General features: G+C 41.6%; 1 protein-coding gene across 2 annotated transcripts; it reads left to right on the top strand.

Moving 5' to 3' along the window:
- The first annotated feature begins 10,055 nt into the window (after positions 1-10,055).
- On the top strand, positions 10,056-15,856 carry LOC141097332 (uncharacterized). 2 transcript variants are annotated; one of them, XM_073584417.1, is made up of 2 exons: positions 10,056-10,301; positions 13,280-15,856. In XM_073584417.1, the coding sequence occupies exon 2, from the start codon at positions 13,389-13,391 to the stop codon at positions 15,207-15,209; it is 1,821 nt and encodes a 606-aa protein (XP_073440518.1). In that variant the 5' UTR covers positions 10,056-10,301; positions 13,280-13,388; the 3' UTR covers positions 15,210-15,856. The 2 variants fall into 2 exon arrangements, with proteins under 2 accessions (XP_073440518.1, XP_073440517.1); XM_073584416.1 differs by having other exon boundaries at positions 10,060-10,301; positions 13,271-15,856.
- Positions 15,857-23,463: the final 7,607 nt, after the last annotated feature.

Genomic DNA, 23,463 nt, shown 5'->3' with positions numbered 1-23,463 from the left:
GAAGTTGTAGTTACCAGCCATCATCAGACTATGGAACATAGAGGAACCACAGTACTAATGAGGTGTAGTCCGTATTATAAATAAAAATTTAGATCCAGGCAAATTATAGTTGACATCTTTTCTAATTGGAGTTATTTCTATCTATTTAGTCTCTGTGTAGTAAAAATGCCATGATGTGATGTCATGCCCAGAGCTCATCACTGCAGACCTCACTCTGCTCCGTGATCAGCGCACTTGTCATCATAGTGCACTTAAAAATAAAAGTTTAATTTAACTGCCCCATATATAAAAATAACTCCCAAGCTGCATCCCTGAATAAATAATTGTTCCTAATATGCTTCCTGCACAAAATATACCCCCATACTGTCCTTCTCTATGTTATCCCCCACACTACCCCTCTCATAATATTCCCCGCACTGCCCTGCTCCAAAATATCCTCCAAACTGCACCTTTCCATGATAGCCCCACATACTACCCCATTCCATAATATTCCATCACACTACCTCTCTGCATAAAGTCCAGTCCACCCCACTGCCGCTAGCTTTACTGTGGCACCTTTGACAGTGCCCCCATTGCCCAGTAAAGGGCACTTGCAGAAGCACCAACATTACCCTCACCCTGGTGCCATCATCTAAAATAATAGGACATCTAATCTTCGACACCTTGAAAGAGTTGCTTACCCTTGCCTTGCCTGCTGTCTCTGCGGCACTATGGTGATAGAGGCAGTGAGATATGGTCAGCAGCACGTCGGAACGGAATCTGATGAGCGCTACTCTGCCTCAGTCCTGGTGCCCAAGTACTTAAATTAATTTGAGTCTGAAGTACGCAAATACATTTGAATACAGGAAGACGGGAGCTTACATCTCCCTGTTCCTGTTGTCGTAGATTTGAATGTTTTTATTAACTCTGCTCATTTCAACGTCAGACCGGTGTATTTTTTCCAGTTAAAAACAAACCGAGATACAGGGTCAGACATACCATTGGAGTAATCTGTCCAGTGGGAAGAGGGCTCATTTCCACTTCTAAAGTAGAATGCAGCTTCTGTCACAGACACATTAAGTGCATTATAATGAGCTAATGGACTGCAGAAGGACCCATATGCTATCTTTGCACAGGGGCCCTTTTATGTCTGTGTCCACTCCTATAGGGATATGTAACTGACCTTCCTTTTGGAATTAACTGCATTAGTATACTTTCTACAAAATATTGCATTACTTTCTTTTTAGTAACCTGCAGGTTATTATTTGTCCTGGTTAAACTGTGCATGTATTATCTTCCTGTGCTTGGGGCAGCGGGGGAGCTGGTCGGAGGTAAGTATCAGACATAGCGAAATCGCTAGCAATATCGCTATAACGTCACAAAACCAGTGACGTTATAGCGATATTGCTAGCGATATCGCTTAGTGTGACAGGCCCTTAAGCATGTGCTTAAAGAGAACCTGTCATCACCCAACTCAAGAAATAGCAATGACTCTGACTTTTCCAAATCATGTTATTACGCCCCTGTGGACGTGATAAGATGCTGAGTTTGACAACTAATCTGGGGAAACTAACGCCACATCCATTAGTCTAAAGGCTATTTAACATAAGACAATCACAGTTTATAAAGCATTGTTTAAACATGGGTTTAGTTGACTAAAGGGCCTTTTACACATAGCGATATCGCTAAAACGTCACGGATTTTGTGATGCAACAGCGATATCGGTAGCGATATCGCTACATGTGACACTTATCTCCGACCCGGCTCCCCGCTGGCTATCGTTGATCGCTCGAGATCGTCCTGGTCCATTTCTTGTTGTCGGCTTCCTGCTGGCGCCGACGAGCGACTCCATGGATGCGGGAGAAAGTCATCACCAGAGCTTCTGTCTGACAGGTAAGTAACGACCGCCAACCGCTGCTGCATCCCTGGTGAGATCTGCCTGTTTGGCAGCTCACTAGTGACCATTTAGCGATGCACCAGCGATCCTGACTGGGTTGTATCGTTGTCGGGATCGCTGGTGCATCGCTAAATGTAACGGGACCTTAACAGTATATAGGGCTGGTTAGGCATGGAATTAAGCATTAAATATACAAATGATGGTGGTTTGAAGGGCATGGGGGAAATGACAGGTTCCCTGTAAAGGTGTTTTCCACTTTAAATAAAATGGGCCCCAATTTTTTTTTATACAGCTCTGGCAAAAATTAAGAGACCACCACATCAAAACCCTGTCATGGGCAACCCATTCTCCAGACTTGAACCCCATTGAAAACCTCTGGAATGTAATCAAGAGCCTGATGGATAGTCAAAAGCCATCAAACAAAGAAGAACAGCTTAAATTTTTGAACCAGAAGCAGTGTGAAAGACTGGTGGCAAGCATGCCAAGATGCATGAAAGCTGTGATTAAAAATCATGGATATTCCACAAAATATTGAATTCTGAACTCTTCCTGAGTTAAAACATTAGTATTGTTGTTTCTAAATGATTATGAACTTGCTTTCTTTGCATTATTTGAGGTCTGAAAGCACTCTTTTTTTAATTTTGACCATTTTTCTTTGTCAGAAAAAAATACAAAATTTATTGCTTGGAAATTCAGAGGTTTATAGACTAGAACAATTTTACATTTTACTAAAAAATATACCTATAGAAAGAAAAATCAGACAAACTGAACATTTCATAGTGGTCTCTAAATTTTTGCCAGAGCTGTACATGTAAAATAACAAACAGACCAGGCACTTGCCCTCTCTGAGCTGAGTACCAGTTCTCCACCACTGGTCCTGTATAATTATTTCCAATACATACAATACTTATGTCTAGAAATGAGTGAAGTGATTCTCAGAGGATTGATGTCAAGTTAAATTTTGTGAAAATTGCAGTTTCACATGAATTTAATCACTTAGAGATCCGATTTACAAGAAAAAAAAACTTGCTTGGCGCCATTTCCCACACTGCTGAAGCATCAGAGAGAGAGATAATGTCTTTTTGTGTGGCCACTTAGGCTTTCCCACAATGCCCTGCAGCTATGACATCTGGTGAATTATCATGTCTTGTACAGAGGTGGTCTGTACCTGGGCCATTACAGAACAGTGGTTCCCAGCAGAGAACAGTTTGTACTACATTCGTTCGCCATCACTTATGTCATTAGTAGAGTTGAGCGATACCGTGCGATACTTTAAAGTATCGGATCGGAATGGATCGGCCGATCTTAAAAAAAAAGTATCGGTATCGCCGATTCCGATACCGGAAGTCCCATTCAAGTCTATGGGACTTCCGGTATCGGAATAAGAAAAACCCTATTTTTGCCTTGTACAGCCTCTCTGGGGTCTGTACGGGCCTTTCGGGGGGCTGTGCCGGCCTGCCACGGGGTCTGTGCAGGCTCCGGTGGTCTGTGCCGGCCTGCCGGGGGGCTGTGCAGGCTCCGGTGGTCTGTGCCGGCCTGCCGGGGGGCTGTGACGGCCTGCCGGGGGGGCTGTGCAGGCTCCGGTGGTCTGTGCCGGCCTGCCGGGGGGCTGTGCCGGCCTGCCGGTGGTCTGTGCAGGCTCTGGTGGGCTGTGCCGGCCTGCCGGGGGGCTGTGCAGGCTTCGGGGGGCTGTGCAGGCATCGTCCGATGGGACTACAAGTCCCATCGGGCGATGCCTGCTACCATGACAGTGATTGACACATTAGCCAATGATGGGACAGTAGTAGTCCCATCATCCGGCTAATGTGTTGAATGTAAAAAAAAAAAAAAATTACATGCTACATACATGCTACATACATACAACATGCATACTACATGTAACATACATACTACATATATACTACATGCAACATGCATACTACATGCATGCTACATACATGCTACATACTACATACATGCTACATTCATACTACATATATACTACATGCATGCAACATACATACTACATATATACTACATGCATGCAACATACATACTACATATATACTACATGCATGCAACATGCATACTACATATATACTACATGTAACATACATACTACATATATACTACATGCATACTACATACATGCTACATACTACATGCATGCTACACACATACTACATGCATGCTACATGCATGCTACATACATACTACATGCATGCTACATACATACTACATGCATGCTACATACATACTACATGCATGCTACATACATACTACATGCATGCTACATACATACTACATGCTACATACATTCTACATACATACTACATATATACTACATGCATGCTACATACTACATGCTACATACATACTACATATATACTACATGCATGCTACATACATACTACATATATACTACATACATACTACATGCATGCTACATACTACATGCATGCTACATACTACATGCATGCTACATACATACTACATGCTACATACATACTACATACATACTACATATATACTACATGCATGCTACATACATGCTACATACATACTACATATATACTACATGCATGCTACATACATACTACATGCTACATACATACTACATATATACTACATGCATGCTACATACAATACATTCATACAATACATACATAGACATACAGTACATATAACATAGAGTAACATACTTACCAATACTTGTCACATTGTTCCCCGAAGCCATTGTCGTGTACGGAATAAATATGAACATGACAAACCACAAAAATACTCACCCATGATCCGAAGCAGTCCACGAGTGTGTCCCACGACGATCTTGGTTAGAGAACTGCAGCATCAGCTGATGCTGCCGCTCTCTACGGGCTGCAGGAATCCAATGACGGAAGGTAGGTATCCTTCCGCACTGTATTCCTCCGCCACTTAAAAAAAAAAGTCCCTAGTCTCACTTTATGCCATTGCTGCGTGGGAATTTCCCACGCAGCAATGGCATAAAGTGAGACTAGGGACTTTTTTTTTTAAGTGGCGGAGGAATACAGTGCGGAAGGATACCTACCTTCCGTCATTGGATTCCTGCAGCCCGTAGAGAGCGGCAGCATCAGCTGATGCTGCAGATCTCTACCCAAGATCGTCGTGGGACCCACTCGTGGACTGCTTCGGATCATGGGTGAGTATTTTTGTGGTTTGTTATGTTACTATTTATTCCGTACACGACAATGGCTTCGGGGAACAATGTGACAAGTATTGGTAAGTATGTTACTCTATGTTATATGTACTGTATGTCTATGTATGTATTGTATGAATGTATTGTATGTAGCATGCATGTAGTATATATGTAGTATGTATGTAGCATGTAGTATGTATGTAGCATGCATGTAGTATATATGTAGTATGTATGTAGTATGTATGTAGCATGTAGTATGTATGTAGCATGCATGTAGTATGTATGTAGCATGCATGTAGTATGTATGTAGCATGCATGTAGTATGTATGTAGTATATATGTAGTATGTATGTAGCATGCATGTAGTATATATGTAGTATGTATGTAGCATGTAGTATGTATGTAGCATGCATGTAGTATATATGTAGTATGTATGTAGTATGTATGTAGCATGTAGTATGTATGTAGCATGCATGCAGTATATATGTAGTATGTATGTAGTATGTATGTAGCATGCATGTAGCATGCATGTAGCATGCATGTAGTATGTAGCATGTATGTAGTATGCATGTAGTATATATGTAGTATGTATGTTACATGTAGTATATATGTAGTATGCATGTTGCATGCATGTAGTATATATGTAGTATGAATGTAGCATGTATGTAGCATGTATGTAGCATGCATGTAGTATGCATGTTGCATGTAGTATATATGTAGTATGTATGTTACATGTAGTATATATGTAGTATGCATGTTGTATGTATGTAGCATGCATGTAGCATGTAATTTTTTTTTTTTTTTTTTTACATTCAACACATTAGCCGGATGATGGGACTACTACTGTCCCATCATTGGCTAATGTGTCAATCACTGTCATGGTAGCAGGCATCGCCCGATGGGACTTGTAGTTCCATCGAACGATGCCTGCACAGACCCCCGAAGCCTGCACAGACCACCGGCAGGCCGGCACAGCCCCCCGGCAGGCCGGCACAGCCCCCCGGAGCCTGCACAGACCACCGGCAGGCCGGCACAGCCCCCCCGGCAGGCCGGCACAGCCCCCCGGAGCCTGCACAGACCACCGGCAGGCCGGCACAGCCCCCCGGCAGGCCGGCACAGAGCACCGGAGCCTGCACAGCCCCCCGGCAGGCCGGCAGAGACCCCCGGAAGGCCCGAAATGACGGCGCATCATGATGCGCACACACCGCGCATCATGATGACGTCAGGCTGTCAATCAACTTTGAACTTCCGATTCCGATACCGACATCCGATATTGAAAAAATATCGGATGTCGGTATCGGAATTCCGATACAGCAAGTATCGGCCGATACCCGATACTTGCGGTATCGGAATGCTCAACACTAGTCATTAGGTAAAGGTACTGTCACACTAAGCGATATCGCTAGCAGTATCGCTATAACTTGTGACATTATAGCGATATTGCTAGCGACATCGCTGTGTGTGATACTTACCTACGACCGGCTCCCCCGCTGCTTATCGCTGATCACGCGAGAACGTCCAGGACTGTTTCTCGTCATCAGCTTCCTGCGGCGCTTCCTGTGGAGAGACGAGCGACGAGCGTGGACGGGGGCGGGAGGACGCAGGATCGCCTAGTGTGACAGGTAAGTAGCGACCCCCATCCCAGCGATGTCGCTGGTGAGATCTGCCTGTGTGGCAGCTCACTAGCGACCACTTAGCGATTTACCAGCGATCCTGACCGCGTCATATCGCTGGTCGGGATCGCTGGTACATCGCTAAGTGTGACAGTACCTTAAGCCTATCTCTTCTTTATAATGTAAGCACACATGTCAGTGGGGTCCTCTCTCTTCTGTCGAGTGTAATCTCTTATGATCAGCAGGCACATCCCTCTCTCTTCTGTATAATGTAAGCACTTATGGTCAGAGGGGTCATCTCTCTTTTATAGAGTATAACCTCTTATGTTCAGCAGGGTCTTCTTTATCTCTTCTGTAGAGTGTAGGCTCTGACGGTCAAAGAGGGCCTTTTTCTGTCTCTCCTTCCTATAGAGTTTAAACTATGGACATCGGAGTCCTCTCTCAACTGCCTCTCCTTTTTTAAGAAAATGCTAACTCGATTTCCTTGACTCATCTTTAGGAGGCATCACACCTTCTAGCTAATGAACAAATATCCTACTGTAGTATCCCTTAAATGTTGTGCTTTTTTCTTATTAATCCATTTGTTAATGTGCCTGAAGAAGGAGCCACTGTGCTCTGAAAGCTTGCAAACATATTATTTTCTGGTTAGCCAATAAAAGTATCACCCTGAGAATACTTTTGTCATCATTGGGCGGAAAAGTATTCACATCTTCTGTAGAGAGTAAGCTCTAATGGTCAATGGGGTACTCTCTCTTCCATACAGTGTAACATATCTTTTGATAAGCAGGGTCTTCTCTCTCTCTTCTTTAGCTTGTACCCTCTGATGATCAAAGAGGGCCTTTTTCTCTGTGTCCTTTCTATAGGTTTTAACTTATGGTCAACAGGGTCCTCTCTCTCTTCTGTAGAGTGTATGATCTTATGGTCATTGGGTTCCTCTCTCTCTTCTGTAGAGTGGAAACTCTTATCATCAGTGGGGTCTTCTCTCTTCCCTAGAGTGTAACCTCTTATGATCAGCGGGGTCTTCTCTCTCTTCTGTAGAGTGTACTCTCTGACGGTAAAAGCAGGTTGTTTTCTCCCTCTCATTCCTATAGAGTTTAAACTATGGTCATTAAGTCATCTCTCTTTGTTCTCGCCCTGATGGGTATTTTTCGAGCAATTACAAATTTTACAGCATGGAGATTCACCCAAATATTTTAAAACAATTCAGCAAAACCAGTGAATTTAAATTTTAATAGCCTCTCTCATCTATACTCAAGTCCACATAAAAACACAATAGAGTTTCACTATTTCCCTGCAACACAATGCGGTTGCTCAGTTTTAACCAGTTGTAATCATGTCAGTTAAGAGCATTACAGTCTTTGGAAATGATTAGTAATGAATTATGTGCCACACAAAATTGCTGCTATGTTACAAAATCAATGTGCATCTCGAGATGCTCCAGATATCCCATACTCCACAGCCACTAAACCATGAAACTAAACTCTGCAGAGAATGCAGGCAACAAAAAGCCATCATTTTGTGATTCTCTCTATACAGTGGTGAATTGAATGATCAATAATGTTTGCTTTTCAAAGGATGAGGAGGTCCTTTGAAGTTAACATCACAATCTGACTTCTTGATACGGTGCCAAAGACTGAACCATCTCCCAGGCGAGCTTCTGACAACTGAGCACTAATAACTTTTACATTAGACATAAAGAAGAATGCGGTTACCGTAAATGTGGAAGTTTAGAAATTAAAACAGGCTGGTGATTTACTAATATTCCGATGTTACTTGTTTATTATGTGTTTAACTTTGCGTATGTTTGTGTATGTTTCAGCTATATACTACTGTAGATATAAAAAACTTCTAACCTTCATTGTGTAGTGGATAAAAGTCTGTCCTGGTCATCTGATGGACTCATAGGTCATGTCTAGAGATGAGATCAGATAAAATTATAATTTACTTGTTTCAGTGTTTTTTCGCGTAGAAGTTATTCTAAATAAATGTAATGTTCCTTATTATGGTTTATGGTCTCTTTCCACACATAAAATAACATAAAAAAATTAAAAATTCCCTATACTCATCTTACCGCTCACATCTCTGGCCCCTCTGCTACTCACTGTAACGTGTACAGTGCTCGCTGCATCTTCTGATGCTCCACCGCTCAGGGTTGAATCCACTTCAAGCTTTCATGAGCTCTGGGAGGGTTTTGCGCAAGTGCATGGAAGAGGAAGATCACAGCATCATGACTTCAAGACGTGTATCATGACCTTCAGTGCACATTCGCTGAACCCTCTTAGGCTTCATGATAGCCAGAAATCCCATGAGATCCAGGGATTTCAGCAAAATAGGTAGGAAATCAAAAGACGCATTGAAGACCAGACAGGTGGTGGTGAATAGCGAGTTGGATAGGTGAATATAAGGATTTTTTAAAACATTTTTTAATCTCTTGATTGCCCTTTGTGGTTCATAATAATAGCGACCAACAGCTCCAATTCTGGTGAATGTGTGCGGTAGTGTGTCACAAGAAAATTAGCATTTTGGGTGAATGCATATTTTTGTAGAATTCTAGTAGAATTAATTTCTTAATTTCCATTCTAATTTATTTGCTCATCTTTTCTCGTGACTACTGCAAATGGAGAAAGCTGCTATTAAAGGAATATTACTATATTCAAGATCATATCCCAATATGTGGTAGGTATAATAATATTAGCAAATACTTCCAATTAGAAATATAGTACAGTTCTTCTGACTCACTATTTCATTGCTAATGAAAATGGGGTATAAATAGCTTACAGCAAAATCATTTTATTGTACACCTGATGAAGACCTACATGGTCAAAACGTGTTGTGTTTTTTTTTTAAATGTTTTAATGTTTTTATTGTCTTTTATAAAATTTTGCATTTTACTTAGCCAATTGACAGGGAATTCTGTATGTCCTTTTAATATCAATGTATTTCTGGGGTCTTACATGCATACTCTGTATATGAAAATGCTGTCTCATGATAATGATTACCTATAACCTTATTCTTCATAAGAAATTGTACGTGATGGATAAACTGTTTACTGCACCCAGTTGGACATTGAAACTACACGTCCACATGCTAGGTAGATACTGGGGCCATGAATACTTAGTAAGACAGGTTAATGAGGCTAATGGAGCTATAACTGTCATGAGGATAGATTAATGAGAATAATATTGGGGTCTTGTGTAATTTACCCAAGACCTATTAAAGCTTTCAGCACGTCTACACAAATACTAATAATTAACAGCCGAGTACAATCTGATTGGTTAACGAATATGAATATGATTGGTTGGAACCATTTATGCTTACTGTTGAATGATCAATTGTCCAATGAAATGTGATGATGTAATGTTACCGCCTACTCAAATGAGCATATAAGCTACCTAATTAAATCAGGAAAGGGGGAACATCGTGCAGATACATACCCTGTCTCTGTGTGTGTTTGTTCTCCGCTACTCGAGTAGGCCTCAGACCATAATCTGGCAACCTTCCAGCATATCGATCTCCCATTGAGAGATAAACATCAAATCACAAACTCATCAGTTGGCGTCTCCTTGGGCGGGCTGGTTACAACAGAAGACCCCAGTATCCTGAAATCCGGCACCCGCAGACTGACGGCCTAGAGGACACACAGATCAAAATCACCGGTGAAGGTAAGAGCCATTGATTCTTACAAATTCTGTGTCTCCCCTCTGCTAAATGTTCTGAACCGGCTCTTGGGGTACAGTATAGTCTGTCTTCTTACATACCAGCGCTAAGAACCGTAGAATATCCTTGTGATACATAATACGTATGCTGGAGGGAGAAACCTAAAAGCTGCTACGTATGATTGCGCATGAATGATTGAACCAACCTTGAGGGTACTAGGAATTCTTTACTGTGTTTTTGCCCCTTGGGAGCGTCTCTCCATGGTAAACTGGCTTGCCAGGATTCATGTGAGGACACGTCTCTGGCGGCATACGCATAAAGAAGGCTGCGTACGTCCTCTTGGAGAGTGCTAGAGGTACTATTACGGTGTTAAAATGCCGTTACAGACAGGATAGGTCTATCCACCTTCTATTCTGTCTGATACGCACAAACTGCCCTCTAATGGTGCTAAAGAACTTTGAGGTAGTAGGGATTACATTAGCCTGCATACTAATGATAGCTTTAGTCTTCTGGTTGATAAATAAGATCTCTGAGTATACAAGGCTCAGCAGGTTTAGTTGAGGGAAAAGATTTTTACTGGGCTAATAAGAAAATTTGGGTCATATTAGTCTGCCTATAGTTAATTGGATTTGCTCTCTGGTATATATAGGTTTATTATAACTGTAGAGAAGTGCCATCTCATACTGAGTACGTAGAGATTTAGTGTTAGGTGACCAGGTGGGTCACGAGGTCTGGCCAGACCACTAAATAGTTAACCTTCTTATCAAGGTTCCCATGGGTTTGATGCCTATCAACTGATCAGTTTCAGTTTAGGACACGCAATTTCAAACATTGAGCGGGAACCTCATAAAACAACGGGACGCAGTCTATGTATCGAATTGGTGTAGTACAGTCGGCATGGATATTGCTAAGCACAGTGATAATGAAGTAGACTTGTTGAGATGTGGGCACACAGTAATAGCGTATATTAAGAGAATAAGTGAATAGCAACCAGAGAAAGAGGCAGATAGAGAGATATGGTCTAGGTGCGGCCTGTACATTGAGTTAGCGAAGTGCAGTCAGTACGGGTCCGCAAGCCATAGGCATTTTACATTTTAGGACAAGCCAGGAGAATTTTTCGCCCCAATACAGTCAAGTATCAACCAGAAAACATAGATAGGATTTTTAGCAGGAGCACCAGGAGGTAATAAGCTTAAGGAGTTAACAGTTTACTGAATCTGTGTGAAGGAATGTGAATGACCTTTGAGACTCTCTGCTGATAAGTGGAAGTGCATGATCTCATGTGTGAAATTCTGTTGTATTGCTTGCCGTGTGTGTGTGTGTGCCAGATATTCCATGAGAAAATGTCGTGCCCTAATTGCACATTTGGATTAATGTTGATTATATCTCCTGAAGGTTGGAGAATTGTCAAAATTATACCAGGAGGGTATATCCAACAGCTCACTGGTTTTGGATTTCTGTCAGACAGATTTCCAGAGTATAAAGTGTTTAGGCTCAATGTGCATGGTATTCCTGCAACTCCCTGGGTCGACGGAATTTCATTAAGTGACATAGAAAATTATAATCTTGCCAGATGTCCATTAAATAATGGCCAACCAGAGACGTACCTGGTTGAAGCGCAGCTTGCGGCTTTGCTCACTGGATTCACATTATAGCATAATACATATTTGTAGAAGGTATACAGCTAGTTTTTCATAATGTCAAGTTTTTTTTAGAATGCATGTTGATAAGAAGAAAAAGGAGAGGCAGATGGTTCAAGGTACAACGTTGCCTTTGACTTGAAGCAGTGTTAGATATCCATGGAAGGCAATTGTCAGGTAGTAAAGATAAGGAATGCTTTTAGTATGTGTTAGAGAGAAGAAAAAAAAAAAAAAAAGAGGAACTCCCGTTATATGTGTAATGGAAATCCACCACTCTGCCCCCTATTCGGTATTAATATGGTGATTTCCAAAGGGGGGGGAGAAGAGAGGAGAGTCAGCTATTTTTAAATATTTTTAATCCATAAAGGTATCTCTCATTAATCTGGATTTTGAGTTTTTCTTTCCGGAAGGTCCAAGAACCTGGTTGTATGGCGATCACACAGCATGAGATAGTAGAAAGCAGAACCACTCCTCCCTCATAACTCTACAGGGGAGGTGGAGTTGACGGCACTCATTGAGGCGTTTAGGGGGCTTTAAGGTAAGCAAGACACCACATATACAAGTCATTGTTTTCAGGTGAACCCACAACTGCAGCCCCATATGGGGAGAAAAGGTCTTTTCTTACATCAACAGGCCCTGGAAGAGGTTGCCATAGTGGAAGTGAGGGTACATATGAGAAGGAACCCGTGGAGCACGAAGCAAACAAAGTGGCTGGGAATCAGCCAGAAGACCAAGGTACTGGGAGACCCCTGAGGCGCCTCCACTGGTCATGGTGAGCATTAAAGATAACCAGTTAGACTTAAGTATCTTACAGGCTCTGACTCGGTCACCAACCGGGGAAGAGACTGAAGTCTGGTCGGAAGCTGGAGCTCAGAACCGTGGATGGTGGGACAGTGGGTATGTTTGCCAAAATCCTTGCACCATGTGATGGCTCATGACTCAACGCACGTGAGTGAAGACAAAAACTATGTGCTCTGAAGAAAGATGCTGGGTCCACCTGTTTAGCTTTACATTAACATAGATTAGATGCGCACAACACAGATAGACTAGAAAGATGCCATAGATATACACGTGCGCCTGGGCCCTCCTATCCGTTTCAATGACTACAGATTGACTTCATACAGGCTGCCCAAGGTAAGATGTATGAAGTATGTGCTCGTGTGTGTTGATCTCTTTTCAGGGGACTGGAGGCCTTCCTGATGTCAGAAGCTACCACAACTGAGGTACTCTCTTGTCCACATAGATGTTGTGACTATTTGACAACCCCTGCAGCAGGTCCGGAGTCCAAAAGGGACTCCCATTTGTGTATAAATAAGTTTTTGATTCTATTTTAGTTAATCCAGACATTGGTTGCTGACCAAAAGACACGAAGACCACTGGAGCCACTGGTTGATGGTCCCCGCTAAGCCACATCCGTAGAGTTAAACGGAAGACCGGTCTACACAAGCTACTATGAGGTCCTGGAGTGGAAGAATATGGGTCCTGTCCCTGATGATGTTGGCAGCTCTACTGCAAGAAGGACAAATGGACGAGACACTTCAGAATAGCACATCAGTAACCTTGTGGTTTGACACCAAGGCAGCAACAGCTACATTTAGGGTGGACTTGTGTCGGATAGTGAAGTGTCAATGGAATCTTAAATTTGGGAAGAAGAGTAGCAACCCCAATTATAAATATCTAACAGGAGTTGAAGGGGCGGTGGTATATATCTGTGTAACTAGACCTGGAAATGAGAACTGTAATTCTTGGTCAGATGCAGCTTGGAACACGGGAACGTCATGGGGGTATAAGCCAGAGGAAGCCATGACTCGTGTTAGTTCATCAGGAAAGCCTCTCCTCAAGAGGATGAATATTGCTGTACCCATTCCAAAATGGGGTTGTGATCCAGAGGTTTTGGACTGGAGATTCTCTTGCAATCCTCTCCTTATAACACTGGATGAACCCTCTCTTGGAGATGAAGGTCTCTATGTATTGGGACTGTATACCCCAGGTAGACAGGTTCAGCAGGGAACATTTTGGTTAAAAGCTGTTCCTGCACAGGACAAGGAACAAGAGGAGGACAAACCCCAAAGGTCAGGAGAAATGTTGGATGTTGATGGAATTGGAGAATTAGGCTATGAGGAGAAGTTAGCCGTAGAAACAGGCTACACAGAGAGGAATGAATGGTTGCTATGGATGAAGTATACTACAGAGCAAAATAACAAAACTGATTGTATTGCATGCGCAACCGCTAGGCCCCATTTAGGGACTATTCCCCTCAGATATTCAGAACAGGATCAAGTAGACTTACAGTGTATTCTAGCTTTGTATAATGCCACATATGACCCTAGTGATAATGTTCTGTGTCAATCTCTATCAGTCCGGTATCCAATAGCAAAAATTGATCAGGTACCACCTAGAGTTTATGCATATCCAGGTGACTACACTTGCTTCCTGAGAACAGGACCAGGAAGATGGGTAGGAAATCTAACTTCAGAGTTTTGTCACAACACCATCCCAATAAATACAGATACAGGAGGTTTTAAAGCCAGTTGGTTTCAAAACCAAACTATAGCAAGGAGTGACATATGGTGGTTATGTGGAGATATGAAATTGAGGCCTAGGTTGCCACTAGGTTGGGTTGGCAGCTGTGCTCTAGTTCAAGTACTCATGCCATTTAAAATAATTTCATCAGAAGAGATTAAAGGAGGTGGAATGAATGTTGAAACCCTACACAGAAATAGAAGGTCAGTACCTGCTGGGTCCTTTGATCCTAGAGTTTATATAGACAATATAGGGGTACCCAGAGGGGTACCGGATGAGTACAAGGCCAGGAACCAGATAGCAGCAGGTTTTGAATCAATTTTCTTTTGGTGGGTGACAATTAATAAAAATGTGGATTGGATAAATTATATTTACTATAATCAGCAAAGGTTTATAAATTACACAAGGGATGCAGTAAAAGGGATAGCTGAACAATTAGGCCCAACGTCGGATGGAAGTATCACCAAGGCGTTGGAGGGTCTTACATCCCTGTCCGAAGAATTGGCAGAAAATTCGGGTATCAACAATCCCTTCATGGACTGGTTGGAATCCTGGTTCGGTAGATGGAGTCATCTTGTGTCCAGCTTCCTCATCTCTCTGGCAGTAGTAGCAGCAGTACTTGTGACCTGTGGATGCTGCTGCATACCATGTATCAGAGGACTACTTCAAAGATTGATTGATGCGTCTATTACTAAAACTATGTATATTACAATGAAACCTTACAATAATGATTATGAGCAAATGGTTTGAGGTTGAGAATTAGATATGATCTCCCTTTCCCTATGGGGAATTCGGCAGAAGAAGGGTTAGGAAGTCCGACACTGGCATTAGGCCTTTGAATGTACCTATATGTGAATGGTAGAGTCATATCTGTTCTCAAAAGGGGGGACTGACAGGGAATTCTGTATGTCCTTTTAATATCAATGTATTTCTGGGGTCTTACATGCATACTCTGTATATGAAAATGCTGTCTCATGATAATGATTACCTATAACCTTATTCTTCATAAGAAATTGTACGTGATGGATAAACTGTTTACTGCACCCAGTTGGACATTGAAACTACACGTCCACATGCTAGGTAGATACTGGGGCCATGAATACTTAGTAAGACAGGTTAATGAGGCTAATGGAGCTATAACTGTCATGAGGATAGATTAATGAGAATAATATTGGGGTCTTGTGTAATTTACCCAAGACCTATTAAAGCTTTCAGCACGTCTACACAAATACTAATAATTAACAGCCGAGTACAATCTGATTGGTTAACGAATATGAATATGATTGGTTGGAACCATTTATGCTTACTGTTGAATGATCAATTGTCCAATGAAATGTGATGATGTAATGTTACCGCCTACTCAAATGAGCATATAAGCTACCTAATTAAATCAGGAAAGGGGGAACATCGTGCAGATACATACCCTGTCTCTGTGTGTGTTTGTTCTCCGCTACTCGAGTAGGCCTCAGACCATAATCTGGCAACCTTCCAGCATATCGATCTCCCATTGAGAGATAAACATCAAATCACAAACTCATCACAATAAAATGTCATCTGATTCAACATCATAGATAGTTGGTCTTTTGCTATATAACCCTCTTATTCCACATTTGGTTAAGAATCCTCTGAAGGAAGCGCACTGAAACTTCTTTACTCACAATATCACATGGAGGAAAAAAAATTTTGGGAGAGGAAAATCATCTCCATATTATTATAGAAGGGCAGCATACCGGTGGAAGGATCACCCATGTTTGCCAACTGTTCCCAGTGTTGTGCCTCCTTGCACAACCATACCAGGTGAGCAAGACTTTTTTGTGCTTGGTCTTTAGGAGAGATTTCATTCATGGATGACACCGGCTCTCCATGCCATTCCTCTGTAGTTTATGCTATGATGTGTAATGGGAAACACTCACCCTGTTGGGCTTTCTACTTCTTTAGATAACTGCAATAAAATTGCATGTCAGTTTTCTTTAATCTTTCCAATGAGAAGACGCTCCTGTTTAGTTGTTAAATTCTCTGTGACATGGATGCAGTTCCATCTTTGATAAATGTTTGTATCACTTTTGCTACAGTATTCTGACTGATAAGTAACGCTTCGCTGTTTAATTCTAGTTAATTAGAACTTTGCTTCTAAAGCCCCCGTCACACATAGCGATCTCACTAGGGAGATCGCTGCTGAGTCACAAGTTTTGTGATGTAACAGCGATCTCACCAGCGAGATCGCTGTGTGTGACACCTATCAGCGACCGGCCCCCCTGCCGGTATTGCTGATCGTTCTTGGAAAACCCTGGACATTTTTTTGATCACTGGTCTCCCGCTGGCCAGCACGGATCGTTGCGTGTGACAGGCGGGAGACCAGCGACCAGCGATCAGCACGCTGGTAACTAAGGTAAATGCAGGGTTTCTAAGCAGCGCGCTGTGCTTAGAAACCCTCTGTGTACCTTAGTACCAGTGCGCTGATGCAGGGAGCTGGTAACCAAGGTACACATTGGGTTTCTAAGTGACGCGCGCTGCTTAGGCTGGTTTCACACTTGCATTTTTTTTGCGCTGCTTTTTCCTATTCTTAACATGGGAGCGCATACACATGCGTTTGTACGTGTTTGCATGCGCATGCATTTTTTTGTAGTGTGCGCTCGGGCGCACAAAATGCACTCTGTTGCATTTTTTGAGCATCCGACTTGCCCCAAAAAACGCATGCGCACGCATGGTAATGCGCACGTCAGCGCAAAAAACGCACACAAGACCGCAAAAAAGAACAAAAACGCATGATGCGTTTTTTCTGTGCATTTGCACTGAGCAAGGTGCGCTGCGCAAAAAAAGCAAGTGTGAAAGTAGCCTTAGAAACCCGATGTGTACCTTAGTTGCCAGCTCCCAGGATCAGCGCGCTGGTAACTAATGTACACAGTGATGCACCCGCTGCTGATCGCTGGTGAAGCTGCCTGTTTGGCAGCTCACCAGTGATCATGTAGCGACACACCAGCGATCCTGACAAGTTGATTTCGTTGTCGGGATCGCTGGTGAGTCGCTATGTGTGACGGGGCTCTAAAACTTTCATTGGGGGGTAATCATTTTTGCAATATGGTATTGAATGAATTTTTTAGGAAAATCACCTTTTTGGGTGTTCAAAATAAGAAGACTTGTTTGCAATCAATTGCCCACATTTGTGGAAGCATTTTGTTATAAGCACATGTACAATATACTGTATACATAGGAGCTGCTCACAAAGCTAGAATATCATTAAAAACTTAATTTATTTCAGTACTTCAATACAAAGAGTGAAACTCATATGTTATATAGAGTCATTGCAAACAGAGTGATCTATTTCAAGTGTTTATTTCTGTTAATGTTGATGATTATGGCTTACAGCCAATGAAAACCCAAAAGTCAGTAAATTAGCATAATTAACAAAACACACCTGCAAAGGCCTCCTAAGTGTTTAAAAAGATCCACTAGTCTGTTTCAGTAGGCTCCACAGTGATGGGTAAAACTGCTGACTTGACAGATATCCAGAAGGCAGTCATTGACACACTCCACAAGGAGGGTAACCACAAAAAGTCATTGGTAAAGAAGCCGGCTGTTCACAGAGTGCTATATCCAAGTATATTAATGGAAAATTGAGTGGAAGGAAAAAGTATGGTAGAAAAAAGTGAACAAGCATCTGTGAAAACCGCAGCCTTGAAAGGATTGTTAAAAAATACAATTCAAAAATTTGGGGGAGATTTACAAGGAGTGGACTGCTGCTGGAGTTATTGCTTCAAGAGCCACCACACACAGATGTATCCAGGACACAGACTACACGTGCCGCATTCCTTGTGTCAAGCCACTCATGACCAATAGACAAAACCAGAAGCATCTTACCGGGGCCAAGGAGAAAAAGAACTGGACTGTTTGCTCAGTGGTCCAAGGGTTTTTTTTTCAGATTAAAGTAAGTTTTGCATTTCATTTGGAAATCAAGGTCCCAAAGTCTGGAGGAAGAGTGATGAGGCCACATCCAAGCTGCTTGAGGTCTACTGTGAAGTTTCCACAATCAGTGATGGTTTGGGGAGCCATGTCATCTGCTGGTGTAGCTCCATTGTGTTTTATCTGGATGAAAGTCAGGGCAGCCATCTACCAGGAAATTTTAGAGCACTTCATGCTTCCCTCTGCCGACAAGCTTTTTGGAGATGGAAATTTCAGTCTCCAGCAGGACTTAGTACCTGTCCACACTGCCAAAAGTACCAATACCTGGTAAAAACAAGAGTATCACTGTGCTTGATTGGCAAGCAAACATGCCTGATCTTAACTCCATAGAGAATCTATGGTGTATTGTCAAAAGGAAGATGAGAGCCACCAAACCCAACAATGCAGACGAGCTGAAGGCTGCTGTCAAAGCAACCTGGACTTCTATAACACCTCAGCAGTGCCACAGGCTGATCGCCTCCATGCCACACTGCATTGATGCAGTAATTGATGTAAAAGAAGCCCTGACCAAGTATTGAGTGCATTTACTGAACATTCATTTCAGTAGGCCAACATTTCGGACTTTAAAATCATTTTTCGAGTTAGTGTGATAAAGTATTCTAATTTACTGAGAAAATAACTTTTGGGTTTTCATCATTCTACAACGCCATTAAAAAGTGTATAGTGTCCCCCAAGGTTAGAAAATCTCTGGGGTATTGGCTATCAGGGGTAACTGAGACCCTGGAGAACATGATTTGGGTCAGTTTTTAAGGTCACCGTCCACAGCAAAAAAAAGGCCGGTTTCCCATTTATTTCTCTCTCCTCTGATATGATCTATTGGTTCATTTTCTATCACTATGATAGACCCTATCACAGTGATCAAAATAAAAAATAGTAAATCAACCCTCCTTTATCACCCCCTTAGGTAAAAAAATAAAATAAAAAAAGTATTTATTTCCATTTTTCCATTAGGGTTAGGGCTCGGGTTAGGGTTGGGGAAAAAGCTAGGGTTAGGGTTGGGGCTAAGTTTAGGGTTGGGGCTAGGATTAGGGTTACAGCTAGGGTTGTGCAACGATTAGAGTTGGGGCTAAAGTTAGGGTTGGGGCTAGGGTTGGGCTAGGGTTAGAGTTGGGGCTAGGGTTAGGGTTTTGTTTGAGTTAAGATTGAGGTTTTGGGGTTAGGGTGGTGTTGGGTTGGGATTAGGGTTAGGGGTGTCTTTGGGTTAGGGTTATGGTTGCGATTAGGGTTATGGTTGCGGTTAGGGTTATAGCTAGGGTTGGAATTAGGGTTAGGGGTGTGCTGGGGTTAGGGTTGTGTTTGGGTTGGAGTTTGAATTGGGGGGATTCCATTGTTTAGGTACATCAGGAGATCTCCAAATGCGAAAAGGCGCCCATCATTGATTCTAGCCAATTTTGAGTTCAAAATATCAAATGGTGCTCCCTCCCTTCTGAGCCCTGCCATGTGCCCAAACAGTTGCTGTCCCCCATATGGGGTATCAGTGTACTCAGGAGAAATTGCACAACAAATTTTGTGGTCTATTTTCTCCTGATACCCTTGTGAAAATAAAAAAAAGTTTGGCTCCAAAGTAAATTTTTTGTGAAAACATTAAAATGTTCATCTTTTTCTTTCCACATTGCTTAAGTTCTCGTGAAGCACCTGAAGGGTTAATAAATTTCTTGAGTGTGATTTTGCGCACCTTGAGGAGTGCAGTTTTTACAATGGTGTCACTTTTGGGTATTTTCTGTTTTATTGATCTACCAAACTCACTTTAAATGTGATGCGGTTCCTAAAAAAATGCTTTTGTAAATTTTGTTGGAAAAATGAGAAATCGCTGGTCAACTTTTAACCCTAATAACGTTTCCAAAATTGTGCTGATGTAAAGTTGACATGTGGTAAATGTTATTTATTAACTATTTTGTGTGACACCACACTCTGATTTAAAGGTACAAAAATTAAAAGTTTGAAAATTGCAAAATTTTCAAATTTTTTGCCAAATTTCAGTTTTTTCATAAATAAATGCAAGTTATAGCAAATAATTTTATCACTACCATGAAGTACAATATGTCATGAAAAAACAATTTCTGAATCAGTGAGATACGTTGAAACGTTCCAGACCTTTAACATTATAAAGTGACAGTGGTGAGAATTGTAAAAACTGACTGTCACTAAGTGGTTATTTACTGTATTGTAAAATTCTGTGTGTAGACACATGTGAATTATATCATTGTGCTGTACTTCTCTCGACTGACCCCCAAAGACTTCATCACATAGAAAACAAGTAATACAAAAATTATTCTAGAAGGAAAAAAAATGACAATTGTGTTAACATTCAACATGGTATTACTACAATCATTTTATCATACAACATTGCTTTCATTTTCAGACTTTATTTTTTTTAATCAGCAGGCAAATGTGCAAGCCATTCTCTGGTGTCAATAAAGTTTATTCAGTCATTCTAGAGTGGAAAGATAAAATGAAAAAATCTATTCTTAGTAAATTGAATCCACAGGGGTTTGAGATTGTTTGCTGTTTGTTGTTAAAGTCATTGTGATAATTGTATTATTTCAATGGGTGCTACATTACTCCTCCAGCCTGAATATGTATCATGGTGCATTTATCGTGATACTGTTGCGGAACCCATTTTTCCATGCGTACAAGACTATGAAAATATATATGAGGAATTTGCTTCATAACAAATACAGTATATACTATGTAATCTAAAAAAGAGAAACTTTCTATTATGTGCCTAAATGGTTGTCACTACTGACACTTTTCTATATTTTTGAAGGAAACGGTACATGTTCTTAGATTAGCAAGATTCCATTATTGTGACCCAAACATACAGATCATAACTTTTCTTTTGTGTTCTTGTTCAATATGTCAATCCCTACAGTTAACAAATAATATGAAATGTGGACAGCAATTGTAATTTTTCCCTTTTGAAGACATTTAAGTTAAATTTTTACCCTTTTTGGCAACTTTTTTTGCTTTTACAGATGACATGAGTTGTTTGATACCCTGTAAATCTAGTGGCATAATTTTCTTTCATCTCTGCATTTCAAAAGTCTCCAACATGGCCATATAGGGGCTTATTTTTTAAACTTGGTTGCCCACGCCTTTACTGCAAAATAACAGAACAGTGGGGGGCTGAAAGGGGTCAGGACTAGTGAAGAGCGAACCTGAACAGTAAAGTTCAGTACTGTTCGGAAATGAACCCCGAACATTGATTTCTCCAGGAAGTCTGTTTTAATGTTTGAGTTCGGCGCCCCAAACATAAGGTGTTTCCCAAGCTGTGATCTGCATGACACTCACTTACGACACCGCTGCGTGAGAACTTTCTCTCTGACAGCGTAGGAACCGCAGCTCTCTTACTGGTGTTAAGATCTTACCGGCCATCAGAGGCCGTGTTTGCCGTGCTGTCATGCAGATGGCAGCCTGGCAAACAATAGTTGTTTAGGCCTCTCATTCATCTGAACATCCATGGGTTTGCCCATGACTAGTCAGGACTAGAGATGAGCTGATCTGCCAGGATTCACATTTACCAAATACACCAGATTTTACCAGGAAAACTGAAATGCGGCAAATTTATTTTCTTTGAATCAAATGTCCCTTATTATTATTGGGCTTCTGTAGAGATCATAGATGTAGAAAAAAATGAAACAACCAATACTCACCTCACCACTCACCTCTGCTGCTCACTGCCCACCACTAGTCCTCTCTGGCTCTCCTTACTGCTGCTGTGCGCTGTACCCAGGGCATCTTTATTTCTAAACTTCCGGTTGTGACCTGGTACGTTATGTTCCTGAAAATGCGCAGTAATGTCCCAGTTTGGAGTACCCTTAAAAGGGTCTATAAAGCTGGTAATACAAGAGATAGAAGTGAGGACTATTCGACCCACATGGATAACTAAGGGTAACCCCTAATATTGATATTATGTCTATTAATTAGTCCTATTTCTTTTCTGCTCTTTTTTGGCAGTTGGAAGAATATGTGGGTGGGCTGTGCTGCTTGAGTAAATCAATTCTTCAGAAATATAACTACCATAGCTGAAAAACAGCTCTAATCTTTTGTGTCTTTCTGATGCTCACTGAACATTGAATTATTCCTTGATTTTACTTATGTTGTGGATCTAATTAATTTTTATGGCTTGATAAAGGCCTTGCATGGCCGAAATGTTTAGATTTTTTGTACCAATAAAGTTACTTAAGGACGTCTGGTGCCCTGGTTCCTGGATAATTTTTGTGTATCTAATTATTTTTAGATAAACAGAGTATATGTCACAATTCCACCTCTCAGGTGTCTGGGATGCAGTTACTGACAGCTCGACCATCAAATCCAGTACAGGGGCGTGCTGAAGCTGTCAGTACAGTGATTGACAGCATGGCCATCCAGTCTGATTCAGAGGCGTGCTGAGCTGTCGGTGTTTGTTGACAGCTCAACTAGCCAATCTGTGACTGTGGGGCGTCGGCTGTCTCATGTTTTCATTATTCCAATTAATGGCCATGCTTCTTAACTGAGATGAGTTTCCCAGAATACTGCCAGATCTACATTCATCTTGTGAGGTTTGTCCTTTATGCTCTCCTGTGCCTTGACATGCTTGATCTGTTGCCTGACTTTGCACTTTGTTCTGACAATCTGCCTGTTTAACCCCTTCAGCTCTGATCCATTATCCTCACGGTACTCTGACCTCAGAACTTTACCTGACTACTCTTTTGTCTCTTCCTTCTGTTTGTGATGTACCATCCTGGCTTCTGACCTTGGACTCCTTGACCACTCTGACTTACGGCTTGGCCGTGAGAAGTGACTATCGCCATAGTATATTTTGTGAGGGGCCCTGCCACCTTTTCTTTGACATTGGTTTCTTTGCAAGATTTCCATAACCATATTTTCGGTCAACACTACTACAATTGTGAACTTGTAATTGTTTTTACTTAGTTGTCATATTTGCAATGAGTCAAAAATAAATGAAACGGCCAGCAGTCAAAAATGTCACATAAAATCAATACTTTATTAATGATCTATAATTGGACAAAGGTACATGAGAGGGGGGGAAAAAGGAATCACC

Source organism: Dendrobates tinctorius, unplaced genomic scaffold, assembly GCF_039654945.1.
Source record: "Dendrobates tinctorius isolate UK_male_01 unplaced genomic scaffold, ASM3965494v1 ptg000084l, whole genome shotgun sequence".
In the NCBI taxonomy this organism is placed as follows: Eukaryota; Metazoa; Chordata; class Amphibia; order Anura; family Dendrobatidae; genus Dendrobates; species Dendrobates tinctorius.
The sequence above is the reverse complement of the archived record's forward strand: the minus strand, read 5'-3'. Positions and strand labels throughout refer to the sequence as shown.

What these genes read in the sequence shown, in the direction of transcription:
- LOC141097332 (XM_073584417.1), top strand. Translation starts at nt 13,389, where the DNA reads ATGAGGTCCTGGAGTGGAAGAATATGGGTCCTGTCCCTGATGATGTTG.